Source organism: Gossypium hirsutum, chromosome A03 (assembly GCF_007990345.1).
Source record: "Gossypium hirsutum isolate 1008001.06 chromosome A03, Gossypium_hirsutum_v2.1, whole genome shotgun sequence".
NCBI classification, from domain to species: domain Eukaryota; kingdom Viridiplantae; phylum Streptophyta; class Magnoliopsida; order Malvales; family Malvaceae; genus Gossypium; species Gossypium hirsutum.
In genome coordinates, this window is record NC_053426.1 from 3,390,280 (window position 1) to 3,412,432 (window position 22,153).

Genomic DNA, 22,153 nt, shown 5'->3' on the forward strand with positions numbered 1-22,153 from the left:
ATAATTAAAATGTAAACTTATTAATAGTTTATAACTGTGGGTGTAATTACACATAAAATAAATACAACATCCGAAAATCTCCGGCGCGCGATAATATAAATAAGTCGGGTTGAAAAATATAAATAAGGAGAACATAAAGGGTGGAAAATGCAAAAAAGCATGATACAGGGGACAAGAGGCTGGTAAAGAAACAATCTCCGCCATCAAAATTGTCCTTTTGGACTCGGCTTTTCGCGCTCCCCGATATGGACACTTTTTTCTTTTTGGTGTGTGTAGTGTAATGAAATTATGAAACCCATTTTCTTCCCAATCAATACAGTAAAAGGAAAAGGATTTCTTTTAAGCGTCTGAAAATTCAAAATTTTTAGGTCAATAAGCAATTAAACATGGACTTGTATTTGTAATTTGGCCTAATTTTTATGTGTATAACCGGACGACGGATAAAAATGGAGCAGGATTCTCTGCTACAACGTTACCGTCGCGATCGCCGGAAGCTCTTGGAGTTTTTGTTATCTTCCGGTTTGATAAAGGAAGTACGGACACCGTCCGGCTCCACTTCTCTCTCCAAGGCCGACTTCGACAAACTCAGTGCCGATCACATCCTCCACTGTATTAAATCTGGTATATGTTTCCTTTCGTTTTACTTTCATTTCCGAGAAATCGGACGAGAAGGAAAAGAAAAAGAAGGAAATCAGCTGGAAATAGTGATTAGTAGTTTCTAGAATCATCCGTGTTTAGTTGTTTCTTTTCATGTACTTATTTTCAGGTGGAATCGTTGATGTTTCTGAAGCTTCTAAGAAGTACCATGCAGAATCTGCTCATCCAATAATGGTAATCACCTTATCTCATTTTAGTTGTAGTACATATTAAGTCTTTTACTGTTTGCTTTGTGCTCTAGCGAATTTGTAAATGGTACTTATTTATTTTTTTCTCCTCTGTTATTGCAATACTTTCACGTGCTTGTGGAATAATTTGAGATTAGGTTTTCAACAATTAGAATTTAGAACTGTTATTAGGAATGAGTAGTTTTTAAGCTAAACTAGAAATGTGCAACTTGTGCCATTAGAGTTTGGAGAATTAGTTTGGTCTTTAATGCTGGAATTACTTGCAGCGAATAAAAGATGCACTATTGACTTGAAGTCTTGAACTATGTTTTTACTATTACTAATATATGTTTTTAATTTCTTTGTTTCTTAAATTGCAGATTCATTCTAAATTAGGAGATTCGTATTTTCTTACTTCTGATCCAGATATAGCTGGATCTCCTCCTCGGCGGGTGCCTCCTTCAACTAGTGTTAGCAGTAATAACCATGCTTCATCTTCATCCAGTAAGCTGGATTCTTTCGACATGAAGAGTGTTGAAACTCATGGAGATGACTATGGTTTGAAACAGAAAGCAGAAGCAGCTGCAGCTAGGGCTTCTTTCAGGGATTCTGGAATACCTTCTCTTGGGTTACCTACCCTCAAAACAGGTATTGGTTGGATAAACTTATATTAAAATTTAATTCAGAAGTTTATAAAACATTTATGAAATGTTTGTCTAATTTTTATTTACTGCCATATATTTACTGGTACAAACAATGCCTTAAGGATGCTAATATTTATAACTTGTCTTAGCATTTCTTGTTTGAATAAACTGATACATAACTTCAGGATTTTTGAAGGATTGTCTGATGATGACTTGCGGGAATCAGCCTACGAGTTATTGCTTGCATCTATGTATTTTTCTGGGTACTCTCTCTCTTTCCCCGCCTGTGTATATGAGTATCAGTGGTTTCTAGTACATTTGATCTGATGTGATTTCAAGTAAATCCGATGATTGTGTCCTAATATCTTTGTCTCAACTTGATGTCTGGTTGTCATCTCTAGCTCATTTATTTTTGTTATCAGGGTTGAAATGTTTCCAGTTGAGGATAGGAAGAAAGAAAAGAATTCAAAATTTCTGTCTAGATTAAAGAGTAAAAGGGAAAAACCACATTCACGACCTCAGCTGTCAGAAAGACATTCAGAACTTGTTGATACTATTCGTGCACAAATGCAGGCAAGCTATAAATCTTCTTCTTTTCTGGTATAACTTCAGTTGTATCTTGTAGATATAGGTATAGCTGTTTGAGAAAATACAATTATACTTTTGAAGTTCTTGTTACTATCCATGTTACATGAAACCAGGTCTTGTAGAAACTTCTTGAATCCACGTATCAAGTGTATATTGTGTTGACTATGGGTGTGAAACGACTTGATACTTGTCTTTTTATAGTCATTAGTTTATCATGCTACTAGTAGTTAGTGTTTTATGATGGTAAAGTTATTTGAAATTTCTAAGTATTAAAATTTAATTCTCGTCCATTTAACGAGTTGTGATCCAATAAATAAAAATATAAGTATCATAAGTACTGAATAAGAAAAAAAATCTGATGAAGATATTCAGATTGGTTATTCGACAATTTGTTAATCAACCATACTATTCGTCCCAACTTGCAGTCAGTCAACCTCGTGTGCACTATGTTTGCTATCGTTTTATCCTTTTGTTTTTGTTTTTGGTTTTTTTTTTTTGGTATTGTTTGGTTAAATTTTAGTAGTAAATACTCCCCTTTACTAGATTTCAGAAGCAATGGATGCATGTATTCGGCGAAATATGGTACAACTTACTGCAAGAAGAACATGTGGGCAAATTGATCTGCCTCAAATCTCATTAGAGCTCCTCATTGGCATTTTCAGATCTGATTTTCCTAATGAAAAATCTTATATACAATGGAAGAGTAGACAGGTATTATCAACTTTTTTGTATTGTTTTATTAGCCTTATTTTTTTATATAGTGAACTAAATATCTTTTAGTTGGAGTTCAGAACTTCAATAAATGCAACTTATATAATGTATTTGTAAAGCTAAACTTATTAAGGCCGCAGTAGCTTTGCTGGCATATAGGAATGTTGTTTGGATCACTTCATCAAAATCATGGTTCCTCGACCAACTTTGGTTATATCAAAATATATTTCTATAGACGGTGATTAAGCTTAAAGAACTTCCCTAATGAAGCATTAGCTCTATTACAATATATTTTTGAATTATCTACCAGAACTTTGTTGTAAAATCTGCACAGGTATGCATGTGTTTGTTTATATTGAACCTAAATATTGTGGTTATTAAATTTACAAAAAAAAAATGTAAAATGGTAACTTCTCCAAGCATAGAACTCACTGTGCTGTTTTATTATTATTATTATTATTATTTCTGTAGGTGAATATACTAGAAGAACTTCTATATTTCTCAGCTGAACTTCCGGAAACAGAACGTGTAATCATTAAATCTTGTCTTGCAAAGATTAGAGATACAAAGGTATGCTTTGTGTTGATTTTAAATATTCATGGAGAATTACTTGTGGCACCGAGATGGCTTCAAATTCAATTGTAATTGTCACTTAATTATCATTATTTAAATTGACATTCTTGGTTCATTGGATGCTCTAGGAATGGGATGTTGCAATGTCTCCTGCTCAACGAGTTGAGATTATATCATCTATTAGACAGGTGGCATCAAAAGCGTTCTTCCAGCAGGGGAAGTTTGGTCTGCAAAATGAAACCTATTACTGGCAAGCTGCTTATCATTTGAACATTAGACTTTATGAGAAATTATTGAATGGCGTTTTTGACATTCTTGATGAAGGCCAACTCATAGAGGTGCCAACGCAGATCCTTGGTCATATTGTTGTTGGCTTGATTTTTTGTTTGCACAGTTTTTGTGATTACTTCTAGAATATTTACTTTTTATGTTGATGAGTTTGTTATTTCAAAATTTTGCTAGGAAGCAGATGCAATACTGTCACTTATAAAACTGACTTGGTCCACCTTAGGCATCACTGATAAATTGCATGATGCTCTATATGGGTGGGCTCTTGTTCAACAGGTATGTCTTATGTTTTTGTAATGTTTGTTGTTGCATAACTTTATCCTTTAGCAATGATATATCATCTTTGATTTACGACTCATTTATGTGTTCAAGTCATTAAAGTTTTTGTTTATTATGAACTTTTTAACCATTGATATTTTCTCTATTGAAGTTTGTTGACACTGCTGAAGGCACTCTGTTGGAGCATGCTGTTCTTCAGTTGCAGAGAGTTGTATCTGCTAAAGAAGATGACTGTAATGAAGGGCAATATATGAATAGTATAACATGTTTAAAAGAAAGAAATGGCAGTCAAAAAAAGCTAAATCTGGTGCAGTCCATTTTCCTGTCCATAGGCACTTGGTGTGACAGTAAACTACAAGATTATCATCTACATTTTAGTGAGGTTTGTTGCTAGTTTGGCTAAATTTTTTCTTGGTTCTATTTCCAAGCACACCCTTTTGTTCAATAATTTTATTCTATTTTAGTTTTTATTGTCTGATTATGGGTGAATATGGAACTCTATACCTGTTAATTACGAACTTTTTTTCACAGAAACCTGTTCACTTCAAAAAAGTGGTGGCTTTGGCATCGACTATAGGAATGCTCAGTTCTGCTGATTGTGCTGATAAGGTAGGGTTGACCATGATGGTGCTCAGTTACATACATGTTTGGTTGTTCAATGAAACATGTTATTTATATGACCTGATAAGTTTTTAAAATCTGGAACTTGTAAAAAGATGAAGCTTGTATTGATGTAAATATTCAAAAATTGGGCAAATCTCAAGTTCAATATAGCATGTTACTTTTGGCTTGAGCTTTGTCAGACAATATTATTGTGTTTGACTACAGCTTCACTTGGTTTATTATGCAATAAGTTGAACATATACAAAGTTTTCTCTTATTACTAAGGTAATATCAGATGGCTACCCAATTCTGTCGTGAGTAAGCAATTTACTCATAGCATGAACCGTGTTTTCCTCTTGGCTGAGTTCTTTTTAGTTGGACATAAAAAAGCCCAGATCGAACACCAAATTGTCCAACTGAAAAGAGCTCAGCCATAATGATACACCAAAAAGTAAGAAGTGGTTTAACAAGTGCCTCTTTCTTACCATTTGAGGATGAAGCTTATGTATATCTAATGACAATTTTTCCTCCATGCAGGTAATTGTCAATGCTTCTCGTGAGAAAATTAAACGTTATGTAGAGAGGTCTGTTGAAGCTGCGATTGGGAGGGTGAGTATTTTTATAACTATAGATATATACATGTATAGATTTCTTCATGGATAGTCAATTAAAGCTGTTTATATTTTTAGGTGGCAATTACTGTTCTTGAATCTAAAGAACGGACACATCCATTGGCTCTACTTGCAAACCAACTAAGACTAATTGCTGACAGGGAGTTAAAAATATTTTTCCCAGTATTGCGTCAGTGGTCTCCTGAATCTATGATGATTTCAGTGCAGAAACTACACCAATTTTTTGGGGAAAGACTGGTTTGTTTCTTTTAAATGAAACAGTCTCTTTTAGTTGAACTTATATTTGGTAGTATGCTGTATCTTTACTGGGAGACTATTCTTGTCAATGTGTAGATTCCATTCCTAAAGGGAGTCTCATCTTTATCTGAAGATGCTAGATCAGTGCTTCCTGCTGCCTATGCCCTGGACAACGAACTTGGCCAACTTTATACTTCTTCTCTTGAGGAACAGAAAGTGCAGCACTCTCCTAGACCATATTTGGACCATTATCAGGTTATTTGTTTGCATTTTATGATTCTGTATTACTTATCAAAGTGTTTTGAATCATGTTTGTAAATTTATGTCTCTGCATTATCATTCTATCTTGTATCTGTTATTGTATTTCTCCTTGTTGTTTGCTTCCTGCAATATTACCTTTTTTATATTTTTCTGGTGTTATTCTTTGTTCATCGTTCACATATTACTTGCTAGTGTTTTCTTTTCAATGGAGAAGCAATTGTTTTTCTCTAAGGATTAAATACTTTCTGAACTCATTAGTCTGATATTTTAACATTCTATCATTTTTTTAAAGGCCCCTGGATCTTAATTTAAATGTGACCGATATCATGTCATTCAATCCTTATTTGGTCCTTTTTTAAGAATAATATCTTAACTGAAATACAGAGAGGTGCTCTTTACTGACAACAGCTGGACATGATTTTGCTTATTGGTTCACTTGCTGTCTTGGGGACTTCTGGTTATAAAAGAAAAACTTTGATTTAGGATTAATGATGATCTTAAACATAATTTTCTTTGTGCATCCGATATTATTTAGGTTGATGCAAGTAGTGGAGTGGGTAATGGTATCGTGCAGGTTGGAAAATGTTCCACATAGAAATATTTAGGAGCTAAACATTTCCAAAAGAAAGTGCTTTTGATGTATGGGTTTAGATAATAACGTGATGACTAAGTGGAGTATTAATTTTGATTTACTTGTGTGCAGATTGAAAAAGTCTCAGGGCCATTAATTATTGATTGGGTGATTGGTCAGCATACTCACATATTGGAATGGGCAAGAAGAGCATTGGAACTTGAGGTTAGTTCCATAGTAGGATATTGTTAATTCTGTATAGTAGGATGGTATCAATTCATACCGAGACTGTATAGATTTGTACCTGTACATGGTTATGAATTTTTTGAGACAAAAGTGAGAAAATGAAACATTTGACTCATATTGACAACTGAACTTGTTGACTTATTTTTTTCTTTGTCTCTAGCTCTTATTTGTTGTGTCTTTGATGTTGTTTAATTTTCCTCTTTTTTTGTGTTCATTGCACAGACACACATATTTTCTTTCTTCTTGCCTCCGTTCTTTTCTTTCTCCCTCTAAAAATATTTTTGTGGTCACAAATCCCTTTGGTTCTATTTTCTTGAGCTACTTTTGTCAATGAGTGACAGAAGATGATGATTTTGACCTACCTTTCGAGCCAAAGTAGGTTGTTTTTATCCTTAATTGGATTTGATGCTGATATATGATAACATTTTTGAACGTATGAAATATAAGTATCCTGTGTTTGTCTTATTAACAGACAGTTATCATGAGTTGTTTCAAATTAAAATTGCTGGAACTCTGGAACAATGGTTAAACCACATCTTACTTTTTGTAATGTGCAGGATTGGGAGCCGTTGTCATTTCATCAAAGGCAGGCAGCATCAATAGTTGAAGTTTTTAGGATATTGGAGGAGGTATGCCATCTCTGGATTTAAGGCCTGTAATTCTCTTATGTGTTTTTTATATGTGGGAATTTCCATCTCCATATATTGCTCTTTGATGCTATAGATATCCTTGCCTAAGGAATCTCACCCTTACTAAGTTTCATGAGTGCTAAATAAAAGCTGTAAATGCACCTTCAACCAGGAAAGATAGTAATAACTTTTTCACGTATTTGAATTCTATTATTTTATATTTAAATTGTAATAATTGAATCTTATTTGCTTAGTTGTATTTGTGGTTTATGGTTTCTTGTTTAACTTAACTGTGTTAACTTGCAGACAGTGGATCAACTCTTTGGAATGAATCTCCCTCTGGACATTACTCATCTGCAAGCCCTTCTATCTATAGTTTTCCACAGTTTGGATGCATATCTGCAGAGAGTTCTCAATCAGTTAGGTAGTACTATCGTTGAATTTTGCTTGGGAAAGTTTTGGCATTATCTTGTAATTATTTTCATGATGGTTATTACCTCATTGTTATTAGCTGAAAGCAACCTTTCTATGCCTACACCTTTTCTTTGAAATCCTTGGTACTGCTAGGGTGTAGCTAATTCTTTTGTTGTAGTTAAACATCTAGTGGTAGCTATGTAGCCTGGATCCAAATTACTCTTTGTTTATTTGCTTGTGTTTTTAATGTCACGGATCTTCTGTATGCCTTTCCAAGTTTTTTTCTCTTTGCAATTGATAGTCTTAGTGCTTTTCTTCATTATTGTTAATATTATTAGATTATGGAAGTTTCTTCTTGTCAATTGCTCATATTACCTAATATAATTTACAAGGTGTTGATGGTACATTAAATATTGCAGTTGAGAAGAATCATCTCTACCCATCGGCCCCTCCTTTGACTCGTTACACTGAGACAGCTATTCCACTAATTAAGAAGAGGTTGAATGAGTACAAAATCTTAGATGACATCATGATTGATAGATTGAATGAATTGACAATACCCAAACTCTGCATCCGGCTGAACACCCTTCAGGTAGTCTGATCATTTTTAAAAGTATTGATTACCTTATAATGTATTTTGTTCCAAATAAACAAATTTAGGGTATGTTCACTCTTGTTGCAGGAACTGTCCTTTGGGATTATGCAAATCAATTTTCAGCTTTCTAAGAACATATAAGATTTAACACATAATTTTGTCTTCAATCAAAAAACTATTTAGTCTGAGCTAAATCTGCATTGAGTTTAGAACAGGAAAGTCTAATCTGAATGCAGCCTAAGATCAGTCATTTCAACATTGCTCAAAATCCATTAAGACTTTTTACGTAATGTACCAAAGTTGCTTTCCTGTCTTTGAAGAATTCTATATTTTGCTTTGATTTGGTTGTATTCGTTCTTATACCTAGCAGGTATTGATGTGGTCCTTTTCCAAATTTTTTTTGGATTACTTGATATTTCTACTTTATTTTCTTGTCAAAAACTTTGAGTTGTTTGTAAATCTCCAAAAGTAAGCCAGTTGTTTTTTATCCGGATCGAGTACATGGTTTAATAAATGTGGTGTAGAATTGGTTCAAATTTGCAGTATGCAAGATTTAAACGCTGGCTTAGAACTATATTGGCAGTTACGAGATTTCCAAAATGGCATTTTCACTGTGGTTTTACTGGAGATAATTATTTTTACTCTCTTGATCTATTACTAGGCTTTTATTTGTGATAATAATTTCTAGTTACGGGTCATGTATCTATATCTTGGGTATTACAATGCGAAATTCTCAGAATACTGTCAACTTATGCTTGTTGCATATTCTTGTTTCCATGCAGTATATTCAGAAACAGGTTGGTGTTCTTGAAGATGACATTCGAAACTCTTGGGCAGCTGTAAGGCCATCGCTTAACCAAACACAGGGTAAGTTATATATGCATGTAACTAATAACAGGAATCATAGGCTGTGATGCAATGATGGCGTGAATGTATGTATTTCTGGAAGTAAAAGCTAATTGTACAACTGGAAAAGGCAAGATGTCTCTACCACATAAAGTTGGATGAAGTATAACTGCACACTAGTTCTGGTTGTTTTATATGAATGATCATTTATAGGAGATGAACAGACCAACATGAAACAGCATAAGAGCGTTGCCATATGCAACATGAACTTTCTTTTTAAGTGAAAAGAAACTTAACAATTGAGATTTGGATTTTGGAAGGACATTTTTATTCATTTTTTCATAATGGTTATATTAATTTCTCAGGATCTTCCGTATTTTATTTTATTAGATCCCTCCCTCCTTTCTACAGTTTTGTGGTTATCATGATCTTGATAGTTTCCTTCCTTTCATCCAGCTGAAGAAGAGCCTGTGGAGATTTTGGAGAGTGACTCACTAACACATAACGAAACAGTAGATGAACTCTTTGGTACGACCTTTAACATTATCGGGGATACTGCTAAAGATATTGGCCAAAAAACTTGTGACCTGATTGGTGAGCCGCTTTCATTTTCTTTTAAAGACTGCAAAACATTTTTTTTTTCTAATCTTCGCTACTGAGGATTGATTATATTATTACTATTATTATTAAATTCCAACTTCTTTCTATTTAAATAACTTCTAGGAACAAGAGTTGTGTTTTGGGATCTTAGAGATGCATTCCTGTTTCATTTATATCGCGGCAATGTTGAAAGCACTCGTTTGGAGAATTTTCTTCCCGATTTCGACACGGTAAGACACTAAAGTAGATGGCTTCTGCCTTCTCCAATCTTTCTATTTCTCTCTTTTGTTGTGTGCATGGTTGCACCTATGAATATTTGTAGGAATTTTTAAACATTTCTTTTCTATGTCACATTAGTTTTAATTTTTTGCTACCCCTTTAAAGATATATTGTGCTAATGTTGGCTAGCTTGAATGCAGGTTCTGGACAATGTATGTGGCGTGATAGATGATGCTGTTAGAGATGTTGTAGTTTTAAGTATTTATAAGGCTTCACTGGTATGCTCGTGGCTTGTCCTCCTGTGATCCGTTAATGCCCTTGTTACACAACTTAAATTTTTGTTTCCATCATGTCTCAGGAAGGTTTTGTTTGGGTATTACTTGATGGAGGTCCTTGCCGTGCCTTCTCTGATTCGGATATCATCCTTATGGAAGAAGACCTTTTGACAATAAAGGTTTGTATTGCATGAAAAAATACATATGCACTTTGATCGATAGTATATTCATGTTCAATAAGCAAGACACTTTCTATAAAAAGTGCCAACAATCTTGATGCATGTATTCAGGATATTATCTCTATGAATTATTTACTAGCTAATAGAAGTGTATTGTCTTATTCTAGGAATTTTTCATTGCCGATGGAGAAGGCCTTCCAGAGTCTTTAGTTGAGCAGGAAGCAAAATTTGCTGAACGCATTCTTCACATGTTTTCTCTTCAGGTTGGCCAGCTTATACTTTTAAGTGTTTCTCGTGTATAGCAAAATTCGTAGTACATTGGTTTAATCATTGCTTTTTGGCAGACCGAAACTGTTATTCAAATGCTAATGACTGCAAGTGAGCTCATTTCAATGGGATTAGATTCAGACAAACAAGGCCATACAAACTTGGGGGATGCTCACACTTTAATACGAGTATTATGCCACAAGAAAGATAGGGAGGCATCAAAGTTCTTAAAAGTGCAATATCAGCTACCCATGTCTTCAGGTGATACTTTCTATGCAGTGTAGCTACAAAAGTGTTATTGGAAATATAAGCAATTTACCAGAAATATGAATGAATCGAAAGAACAGGCTATTCAAGAAACAAAGTTATCATTTAATTAATGTTACAGGCTGTTCTCGTTAATTAATGTTCAGTAATAGTATTTCCTTTGCTCTACACATGAGCTCTAAAGATTCGCTTAATTGATGTTCAGAAATTTAGCAGCTTAATTGTTATGCTTTAGGGTATGTTCAAATGCTTTACATCATGAGAGTTGGAAGCCACAATAAACTGTTTGCATACTGAATTGATGATTAATTCTTGGTTATCAATAGTTTTCATCTACTGAAATTTTGGCTGATCAATTCTTGACTAGATTATGACGATACTCCCTTAGTGGATTCGACCTCGAGATTGCCTCGTATGTCGGAGGTTCTCAAGCGAAGCACCTCAATTCGCTGGAACAAGAAACGACAAAGTAGTTTTAAATCGATGAAGAAGAAAATTCAAGGAGCAACAAACGAAATCAGAAATGTTGGAAGGTAATGTAGCTGCAAAATCATGTTTGCATATAGGGCTTTATTTATATCTTCATCAAATCTCAATAGAGCATTTTAGCTGTCTCCTTGTGCTTAGAAAATGAGCTGGGTCCCTAAATCCAATTTATTTATAGTTGCATGAAAGTAAAGAAGGCCAATGGTGGTAACACTAATTAGAGACTTAGGCATCATGCATACAACTTATTTATGAATGTAATGTTCTGTCGGTACAAATTCGTGTAAATCTACCCTCCAAACCAAGAATACCGAGAGAAACGAGGCCTACCCCAATAACTAAATACCTATCCAAGTTTTGTTTTAGTAGTGATCAAACTGTAAACTTTCATTTTTTGGCCCTTGTTTTTGTCATTTCATATGTTTTAGCTAGTTGCAATTGTTGAAGGGAATGGGAGATCCTAATATTTTGGGTTTGAAGTAGTAAAAGGACATCGGTTTTCATTCATTTTCTTCCCTTTTCTCTATTATATTATGTAATAGGCCAACTTTAATCAATTTTTATTATATTCCATTAATTATGTGGAAAAATTCTCTTTTTTTTTTTAATTATTATTACCGAAAATGAGTATCAATTCATTTTCTTCCCTTTGCTCTATTTGATGATGTTATAGGTTGACTTGAATTCATTTATCGTTATCCCTACTCATTAAAATGGATAATTATGTCGTCTTAGTATTATCCGTTGTTATATGGGTTAAGAATAAAATAATAAAAAATTAAAGGTTTAAAAGTGTATAATTATCTCACTTTTTAAAGGTTTTTATTTCTCTTTATTGTGTATATTGATTTGCAAATGCAAGAGTTATCAATAAATAAATTTTGAGGATACAATGAAGTTTAATTATTATTTATGTAATTTTTATAAAGAAATTCTGTAGTAAAGTTTTATATAATAATTTACGAAAAAAATGAAAGGTTGAGAGCAAAAAGAAATTTGCAAGAGTTTTTATGTTTCTTTGCATAATTATGATTATTTAGAAGTGGATAAATTTTTTCCAAGCTCACGTTATCGTTATCATTATCATTTGTGTTATATATATTTCAATGATATGAAGTACACGTAATGAAACTTATCCGTTTTACTAAATTTTTTTATTCATAACAAATAAAACCCTTTTTCTTATTTGTCGTAAAAAGTCAGAAAACCAAAACCCCATTCACAAACCCAGCTATCCATTTTCCGTCCCACCATTTGATAACAACCCCTAACCCAGCTAATATTGTTGGTTCTAGTGAAGAAGATACCTGTCATTCACATCTTTTATGGGTTTAGTGTTTTGAGGTGAATTTTTTTAAATTTTGTCAAATAATTTGATATTGTTTATTTTTTAAATTTATGTCATGAAACTCTTTTAATAAATTTTGTGTATTTTGTAAAAGAGTAAAAGAAGAAACAATATAGTATTTGTTTAACAGTAAAAAAAGAAAACCAAGATGTAATGTTATAATTTTAAAAACAAGTCGTGCCAAATTTAATTGATGGGAATTAACAGATTGAAATATAAGGTTCAAAATGTATATACAATTTTCAAATGATATGAAGGGAAGGTTTATTTGACAGATAGTTCTTGAACTCTCATTCAATGTGGAATATGGTACCACTTTTGTCCTATATCTGTGTACTCCAAAATTTTAATATCGTTTAGTTTATTTGCTAATTTTGCAAAACCGCATAAATGAATGTTACATGTTATACGCTTGGTTTTGGGTTTTGAATGTGATTTTTTAGGTTGATTAATTTATTTAAATTTTTTTATTTCTGTTCTAAGCAATGCACAAAGTTAAAAAAGAAAAGCTAAATTGAATAATAAAAATTATATTCAAAATCTAAAAAATCAATCATATAACAATAGAGACATTCATGCATTCATTGTTATCAAGTTGAAGGGTTAAGAGTTATTTCTGTTCATGCATTCTTTCTACAATTATATCACATTAGAAAGTTGTAAGGGTTAAAGTTAATAATAAAGAGGTTAAATATGTCAAAAGAGCATAACACAGGGACCTTTATACGAAATAAATGAGACCAACCCTCTTTCAGTCGGTTGATTTGGCAGGCATAATTACTCGGCGGCTACCTAGCCACCACCGGCGTGCCAATAACCTCCTGACCGGTGTACACCGGGCAACCATAACTTTCCAACTTTAACTGAAGATCAACAATCCTATTACCCCTTGAATCATCTTTCCCCTTAAGCTTGTAACTCAAGTACCGGACTGACCCTACTGGCGGTTCCCCAATATCAGCAGCCGGAATCTGACACCAACCCAGTAAATCCTTACGACCAAGGAGCCTTTTGGTGTGTAGTTGAAGAGAAATGTAAGAGTTATTAGCGAAGAAGTTGGATTCTATTGGTACCACAAAGCTTTCACCAAATGTAGATTTCTCAACATTACCTTCACAAAGATTGTTCACACCATTGAACTTAGTGAGAGATATATGGTGTCTTAAATGTCGAGTAAAGAGACCACAAGAACCTTGTTTTTTAAGGTTCTTAATTGGCAAGACTCTTAACTCCATTACGAACTGTGGCAATGAGCAATTGTCGGCCATGGATGTTTCAGAGACGACCCTTTTTAGCTTTGGGTGGAGTTGGATAAGAGGTGATTTAGTGATAGATTGATAGGTACTAATAGCCGAACTTAAACTAAAACAAAAAATCATGGCGCCTTGCAACTTGCCATCCAAAAGCAAAAGGATTTAAAAAGAAAAATACTTTTTATAGCACCAATGTTAATAAAGATTCCTAAAAGTTAGGTGCTCGAGTAGATTTACCCATAAAATGTTATCCTCATATGACTTCAAGATAATTTGGTTGACATTAACATTATTTCCTATTTAAGGATTGAGAAAAGGGTATGTTTAGTTTTAGGCACTGTATAAAAAAAGTAAGCTTAAGACCCGTAATTAGTTAAAGACATTAATTTTCTTTTCTTTTCAAACAAGTTCAACACTTCAAAATTTTATATTTTTGTTTTGACCAAACTTTTTTAAACTAAAAATACTTAATAGATTTTCGGTTTTTTCTTTTCTTTTCACCTTAATTTTTTTTGGGATAAATAGTAAACTCTAGGGCAAATTATACCTAAGGTCACCAAACTATTGACCATCAAGTCATCACATCTATTTTGATTTATTTTAAACTTACTTTAAAGAATTTTTTAGGTTAAGAAATGATCTCCAAAGGATAGATCCTTAAGGTCAATCCCAAATTTAATCCCTTACAACAACTAAATTGAAAAGAAAGGACAAAAAATTAATCCAAGAATTGATCTCTTATTCTAACAACTACAAAATTCTAACTTTACAAAAACGAGCCTATTTTGTGGTTCCAACAACTCCAAATGACTATGAACTTTTTCTTTTTAGTATAAATAGATCTCAACACTTCGAGAAGTAAGGAGTTGTAGTATAAGCAAGGATACAAAGTATTTGCAAGAATTTTTAAGAGAAGTTTCAATTCTTTCATTCTTTTTGTACTCATTTAGTGGATTGTGTTGAATATCTTTCTACACATTTTTATTTGTATTTTTAAGAACTTTAACTTTCAAAACACTAACTTATTAAAAGTTTTTAATTTGTTTGCACAAGTTCTCTTTGAATTAGAGAGATTACTAAAGGTTTTTAGATATAAAAACATTAAAGGGATTAGAGGTTCTATCTTATCCTTGCAAAAGATAGAGAGTTATAAGGTAAAAATATTAGTATAAAGGTACATTTTCTCATGGTGACTTTGGGAAGCAACTTGGTTAGGAAAGCCATGAGAGAGAACTTAGGCATTGGAATTGAACCTCTACAAGTTTGGTGTTGATTTTTCTACTCATTTTATTTTTGCAAGAGTTTTTAAGCACCAACTCATCCTCTCTTAGTGCCATTTCAATTATTTGAGGTAGCAATTGATGTCTGTGTAATGCCTCCATTTAAGGTTTTACCACTAGAAGAAAAGAATATCAAAACTTAAGATTTTTGGATTGTACAACAATGACATTTGTGTTTAGGTCAACTAGTTTGGAAGAAGGCCATGTTATTATGTATCCATCATTTCTAAATAGTGAAAACTGCCCTTATTGGAAAGTTAAGAAGAAATTCCTTGCTTAAGCATTCTATTAGGTACTTGGAGAGATATTATAAATGGTTCGTTGGGAGTGTCTAAGGAGGAAGAAAGATGGGATGCAATTGATACAAGGAAGGATCTATTAAATGCCAAGGCTATACACATTCTCCTTTGTGCCGTAAGTCAAGCACAATACAATAAAGTTTCCTTTTACAGGAATGGCAAAAAAAATGAAAAAAAAACAATTAAAAGAGCTTCATGAAGACAAAAAGGAAGAGAAATGACTTGAAATGTCTTGTGAGAATCAAAGTTCAACAAGTGGATATGTAATTAAACATAAGCAACCAACTAGAAGTCTCTCCCCAAATCTAAATGCATCATACTTCATGGCTCTTGAAGGGCTCGAGGTATCTTACAGGTCATGTTACTTCAATTCACATTCATTTGATGATCTATAAGAAGTTTATGATGAATTAGTATTGAAATTTGAGGTTATAAATTGCAAATACAAGAACATGATTTCAAAGTTGAAAATTGAAAATAATTTCTTGTTAAAAACAAAGGTTGGTTGGAAATCCTTAATAAGAAATTGAAAACAAACTTTAAGGCTTCCTATAAGAAAATGAAATTCTTGGAAGAGAAAATTTTGATTTGAAAATGAATCTTTGGAGCTTAAAAACTAATAAAGAAATTGCTTATGAGAAATCTTCTCTATTAAGTATGATCAAACATGTCAATCACCATTATCATGGTCATATTTCACATACTTACCTTGTAAAGAGAAAAAGTTCATATAGAACTAGACAAGTACGTGCTTTGTAATACATAATCACCTCACCTTACGCATCTAGCCAAGTCAACCCCTTGATTAAGAAAGGGCTAATAGACCTAAAGAATACTGTCAGGTCACTTTAGGGTCCCCTTATCACACCGATCACATCTCAAGACACATAACAAAGCCTCGGAACCTTACCACTAGTTACTTGTAGAATTATCCAATCACATTCTATCACATCCTAGTAAGGCACTTCATGACTCTACCACTAGAGGTGATCATGGGCCGGGCCGGGTTCGGGCTGGACCCAAATAAAATTTTAGGCCCGTCTACTAGGCCCGGGCCCGGCCCGGCCCGAAAATGGGCCTAGAATTTTGTCCAAGCCCGGCCCGAAATAAAATTACTAAGCCTGAGCCCGGCCCGGCCTATATTAAATTTTTTTCTTATTTCATTAAATAAAAAATTTTAAAAATATAATAAATCAAATATATTTAAAAAACATAAAAACAAATACTAAAACAAATAAAAATAATACTAAAACAATTTTTAAAACAATACACAAATTAACAATATAATAAAAAATAGTTATATTAAAAATTTAAAATAATTTTAAAAAATAAAAAAAATATATATTAATATATAATTCGGGCCGGGCCGGGCCCGGGCCAAAAAACTCTTACCCAAGGCCCGGCCCGTTTTCTAAACGGGTCTTATTTTTTGCCCAAGTCTATTTTTCGGGCCTATATTTTTACCCAAACCCTCTCATTTTTCGGGCGGGCCTTCGGGCCGGGCCGCCCGGCCCATGATAAGCTCTATCTACCGCCAACCTTATGCCATACCCAAGTTCACCGCTTATATAAGACATTCGTTAACAAAAAAGTAGTCTAGGCCTCCCTTACAGAACCATACCCAACTCGAACTCTTTCAGAGTTCGTAAATCTCACCAAAACCACCACTAAAATCTCTTCACATTTCGTGTGAATTGGCTCCAGTCATCATTTATAAACCTTGTATCCATAATTGGTATTGTCTGTGGGAAATTGAACAAGAAGTTATGGATTTTCCTAATAGAAGTAAACCAAAATTCAAAACCTAGAAATCCCAGAGAATATATGGCAAGAGCACTATCCAGTTGCTTTTCCAATGCCATCCAAAGTGACCAATCAACATGAACTATTGAGCTAAATTATTAGGTTAGGCCTCCCTACAATTTTTATGGTTAAAAATATGAATTTGACTATAATAATTTGTATTATCCTTACCCTCAATATCCCATGCATCAAGATCACATACATCTACACCTACAAACTCAAACTGCTTACAAAAGTTAACTATTGTTATCACCCAGCCTTCAAAGGCTTGCTATCAAAATTTCATACCGAAAAATTGAGAGATGCCACCAGACTCTATACCAACCTTTAAGTAATACTTACAACTATGAACCCAAAATGGATTTTTTTTTCTTCAAATTTAACTCTAAGAATAAAAATAGGTCTATCCCTAACATGAAGAATATTAACCTTAGATAATTCTCCCCCAACAACGGCAAAGCTTTACTTTAAAAGGACAAATAAAAACCCTAAATGAGGAACTTTAGTTCACACACCAAGGGAACCTCAAATTGAGGGGGCAAAAACTTCTACAACCCCTTCAGCTATGCAAGAACAAAACTATCAAGGCTCACCAAAACACCCTATAGTCAAGAAGATAAGAATGGATCCTTTATACTAAATTTGATAATTATACTCCTCTCAACGTCTTATGGGATTACATTTTAAGTAATATGGAAAATGAGGAAATCTTTGGGCCCCGCCACTTTAAAAATAGTCAAACATTTAGAGGAGACAATATTTGTTGAAATGCCAAATTCATGGAGATTTTAAACACATAATAGAAGGCTACCTCTATTTGAAAAATACAATAAAAACAACTGCAAGACAAGGAAATCTTAGGTAGTATGCTAAACAATATACCTAGAAACAAGAGAAAATGAAACTGAGACCTTGCAACAAGATTGTAGAGCAAAAACAGTAGGAAAGAGGGCTCATGAGAGAGATAACAAGCAATATCACTAGCATATCTAGAGAACTTATAGTCCATTCAATATTTACCCTCGAAGACTAGAGAGCAAAAGCTTGTGGTTCATTTTTACCACGATAAATATAATATCATGCTCAAATATGAATCTTTGTTGCTATCCAAGGAACAAAGCCTTTCTATTTCTCGAGAAAGCTTTGTAGGATTATTGAAGGATAAGGATACACAAAAGCTAAAAAGAACCTTGTTGATAGTCACATCTCTAGCCAACTTACTAAAGTCCTCGTTAATATGTTAGCATAAGGTACTTGATTAGCAATCAAAAAAGATATTGACTTCTACTTAACGTTAACCCCTATTCTTGCAACTTTTCCTCTTCAAGCATCCTAAAAAATTAAAGTAGCCTCTTAAGGCCCTCGATTCTATAAGACCTTGATGCCCAAGTTTTCTTTTCAAAAAGAATCCTAGACTTAGTTTCATGTTGAGGCTAGAGGCCACGTTGCCCTTGATGCTAAGGTCGAAGGCCTTGCCCACCTTGACTCCCTGAATAGATATAGAACAAAAGTCTAATGCCAAGGATAGAGGCTATACCCCCTTCACGACCGAAACTAATGCCAAAAAAGTTTGATATTAAGATAAATGCCACAAACGTAGGAGTAAATGGAACCCCACCTTAAACACTTACACATTAGATAAAATGCCTTTCTATTCTCCGCCATTTCACTTATTTTGTAAGTACCTTCTACCACAAAAATTTCATAACAATAACAGGTCAATTGGATTTCCCTCAGCATAAACATTTTCCTTATCTTCATTTTCATTGCACACTCTCAAGAGTTACCCTCTATCCTACGATCAAACTCCCTAAAAGTGCTACTTGCCTCTTTCTTTTTATCTTTCGCTTACCTTTGTCCCTTCCCTTACCTCTACCGACCATTATCTTAACCAAAGTTTACAAAGAACATTGTAAACTCTGAATGATACAATAACATTAGAGAAATGTCAAACAGCAAATTTAAGCAATCTAGAGGAAAAAAAACTAGAATAATAAAATAAAAGGATGAAGAAAACTTTCCCAAATCTAAACTTCTTCCTTCTAGCATGAATCTTTCATGTGTAAGGCAATTGGTAACAAATTTAGCAACACTTCCCCATGGTTTTCACTAGAATGAAACATCATGGATAAGTTTCAAAACACATGAAAGCTAATAGCCAATTGGCGCAGGATGCGATGGGTTTTAATATGTCATTTCACCATAATGAGATGTCAAAATGCTTCCTTCTCATTAATGAAAAGTTGGACAAACCTAAGATTTAAAGGGATGATTACATCACGTGCATTTCACACATGCTTATATTATTTGCATTGACTTGCCTTGTGCTTATTTTGTTTACCCATTTATATGCAAATGAAGATCATGCAAAGCATGCTTCATGAGATATATTGTCCATTGCATGATTGAGTACACCACTTTATCCTAACTAACAAGTAGTTGTGTATAGTTGTTAGGAAGCTAAGTTTCAAGACTTAGAAGCTAAGTCTCAAACTTGGAGGTAAATATTGATACTTACCTTTCAATGGTGTTCTTTGGCTACTAACTTGCAAGGTCTTGAGACATAGACCCCTAGTCTTGAGTCTTGGTTCCTAAATTACCTTGTAAACATTAAAAACACTTGAAAATACTTCAAGTACAACACAATAACATTTGATCAAGTAAGAAGCACATTTAGAACATGTTTTTGGGTACTTGCAAGTCTTTTAAAATATTTGATTACTAAATGACTTAAGAAATAAACGAATAAAATTTATCTTAAATATTAATATATCAAAAACTTGAGACATCAAAATAAATATACAACACAACAATATCACCATTTCCATGCTAAAGAAACCAAAGTACTAAAAAACTATGACTAATTTTGGTTCAAACTTTTTTCTTTTATCATTTCTATTTACCTTTCGTTACAAGTGTATTGCTATTTAAACTATATTCCTAAAAGCAAATGAGTACTACTTCAAGTGGTTTCAAATTAGAACCCCACTCAAAGTAGCAAACAAAATCCAACTAAAGCTACATATGCAATGTAACATGCAACTAAACATACATGACCAAAAATCAGCAAGAAAAGTCTTCCAACTATATAAACAAAATAACCCACAAGGTAAACATTGATGGGAATGGTTTGGAATTAATTTTCTTTCAATTACTACTGGCATTCGAGGCAATTTCCACTAACAACATCAACATTATTTCAATGTCAATCAGTATTTTCTCATTCTGCTTTTTCGAATAACTTTAAATTTTGCTTAGTAGATTGCGACGGTTAGAGCACATGGTGACTAATAGAAAAAGACCAACAAATCTTCTGTAAATATCATACAAGTCATATTAATGTTGACTAAATAAGCCAAATAATACATGCTTGCTTGCTGGTGCATAAAGTAACCAAATCATAAGAAAAAATAAATTTTTTGAGCACATGGTTTTACTAAATCATATCATAAAATAATTTTTTTTGACTAAATTGAAATAAATTTAGATAGGACTTACATATAACGATACTTACATTCAAAATAATCTATGAAAAACCTTCAATGATGTTTATGTATTGATGAGACACACCTTGACCATTTAGATCTCGAAGCCTTAACTTTATTAACAAATCAATACATTGTTAGCCTATGTCTTTTGTATATTTTTTTCATTAAAAATATTAAATTCAAATCAAATGAAACTTAGGCTAGTTTATTTTTTTTTGAAAATACAAACAAATAATTTCATCAAAATACTGTGAAAATGAAATCAATTTGTTAAATCAAACTTTTAAAATTAGCTATGAGCTTCCCGGGAGCTTCGTCGAAAACATGAACATCTTCATTCATGTGTCTGATGCCATTTTAGTTAAGAAATCTTTCTCTTTATTCTCTTCCCTAAGAACATGCTTTAACCTCCATTGTTTAATATGCTCTAAAACTTACCGAGATAGAATTTGATACTTTCAATTGCCCATCTTGAATGCTTTTTAACTCTACTTGTATTTACATCAGCATAACACATGCTCATCTTCACAGCAAACTTGCATATAAAAACATTGCCAGATTTTAGTCCAATCAATTAAAAAAATGCAAATATGTAGCAAAATAAATAAATAAATAAATGCAAATGCTAATTACATAGCAAAATGGCACGAAGATTGAGAAAAGAGTGACTGGTAAAATAGTTTAAAATATTTCTAATTTAATAGACATGGTTAAAATAAAACTATAATTATGTAATTAAATATATATGTATATTTATTATATAAAAAAAACTATTGTTCTGGTTAAACTACTCACTATGCAGCTTCAATTCCTAGCAAACTTGTAATCCCATCGTACCCAAATTTTCTACCCAAACACTTTCGTCGAATAATCATGATATATAAATATAAACTTTACCATGACGTATGTATATATAAAATATACACATATAGGGTCTAAGCAATGGTGTTTGTATTTACATTATAATATAAGATATGGTTTCATTTCATTGTCAACATCTTTAACCAAGCAATTCTTGCTTCTTAAACACGTTGGTCTAATTGATTGTCTTCTATCCTATCATAACCCTAAACATTATAATAAACTGGTGGTGATTAATCCATGTCACTCCACCATTCAACACAACATTAAATATATAGCTAGCAAATTACCCTCAATCACTTTTTAACATTATGGTTCAATTAATTATGAATTGACTTACATACTTTTGATTCAAGTCTTCTCTCTGTCTCTCTCTCTCTCTCTTTCTTTTCTTTTTCCTTTTAAGTTTGTTTTGATAAATTTATCACCAAACTTAATTATCCAATTTAGTTAATTTTTATAATTGCTGCAACTTAAAATAAAGTAAAAATGAATAAATTTTAAAATTATATATTAATTTTGATTTAATATGTAATTGTATACATGAACTTTAATTTAGTGTATTATATACGTAAAACTTTAATTTT

General features: G+C 32.8%; 1 protein-coding gene across 1 annotated transcript; it reads left to right on the forward strand.

The window, feature by feature from the left end:
- Window positions 1-131: 131 nt before the first annotated feature.
- On the forward strand, window positions 132-11,887 carry LOC107963757 (protein unc-13 homolog). Its single transcript, XM_041105804.1, has 26 exons — window positions 132-621; window positions 767-831; window positions 1,205-1,472; window positions 1,665-1,731; window positions 1,891-2,041; window positions 2,600-2,767; window positions 3,239-3,337; window positions 3,469-3,678; window positions 3,803-3,904; window positions 4,059-4,289; window positions 4,439-4,516; window positions 5,048-5,119; window positions 5,200-5,379; window positions 5,476-5,634; window positions 6,344-6,436; window positions 7,015-7,086; window positions 7,393-7,510; window positions 7,920-8,092; window positions 8,878-8,962; window positions 9,398-9,535; window positions 9,665-9,771; window positions 9,961-10,038; window positions 10,119-10,214; window positions 10,382-10,477; window positions 10,559-10,742; window positions 11,116-11,887. The coding sequence occupies exons 1-26, from the start codon at window positions 420-422 to the stop codon at window positions 11,283-11,285; spliced, it is 3,462 nt and encodes a 1,153-aa protein (XP_040961738.1). The 5' UTR covers window positions 132-419; the 3' UTR covers window positions 11,286-11,887.
- The last annotated feature ends 10,266 nt before the right edge of the window (window positions 11,888-22,153 follow it).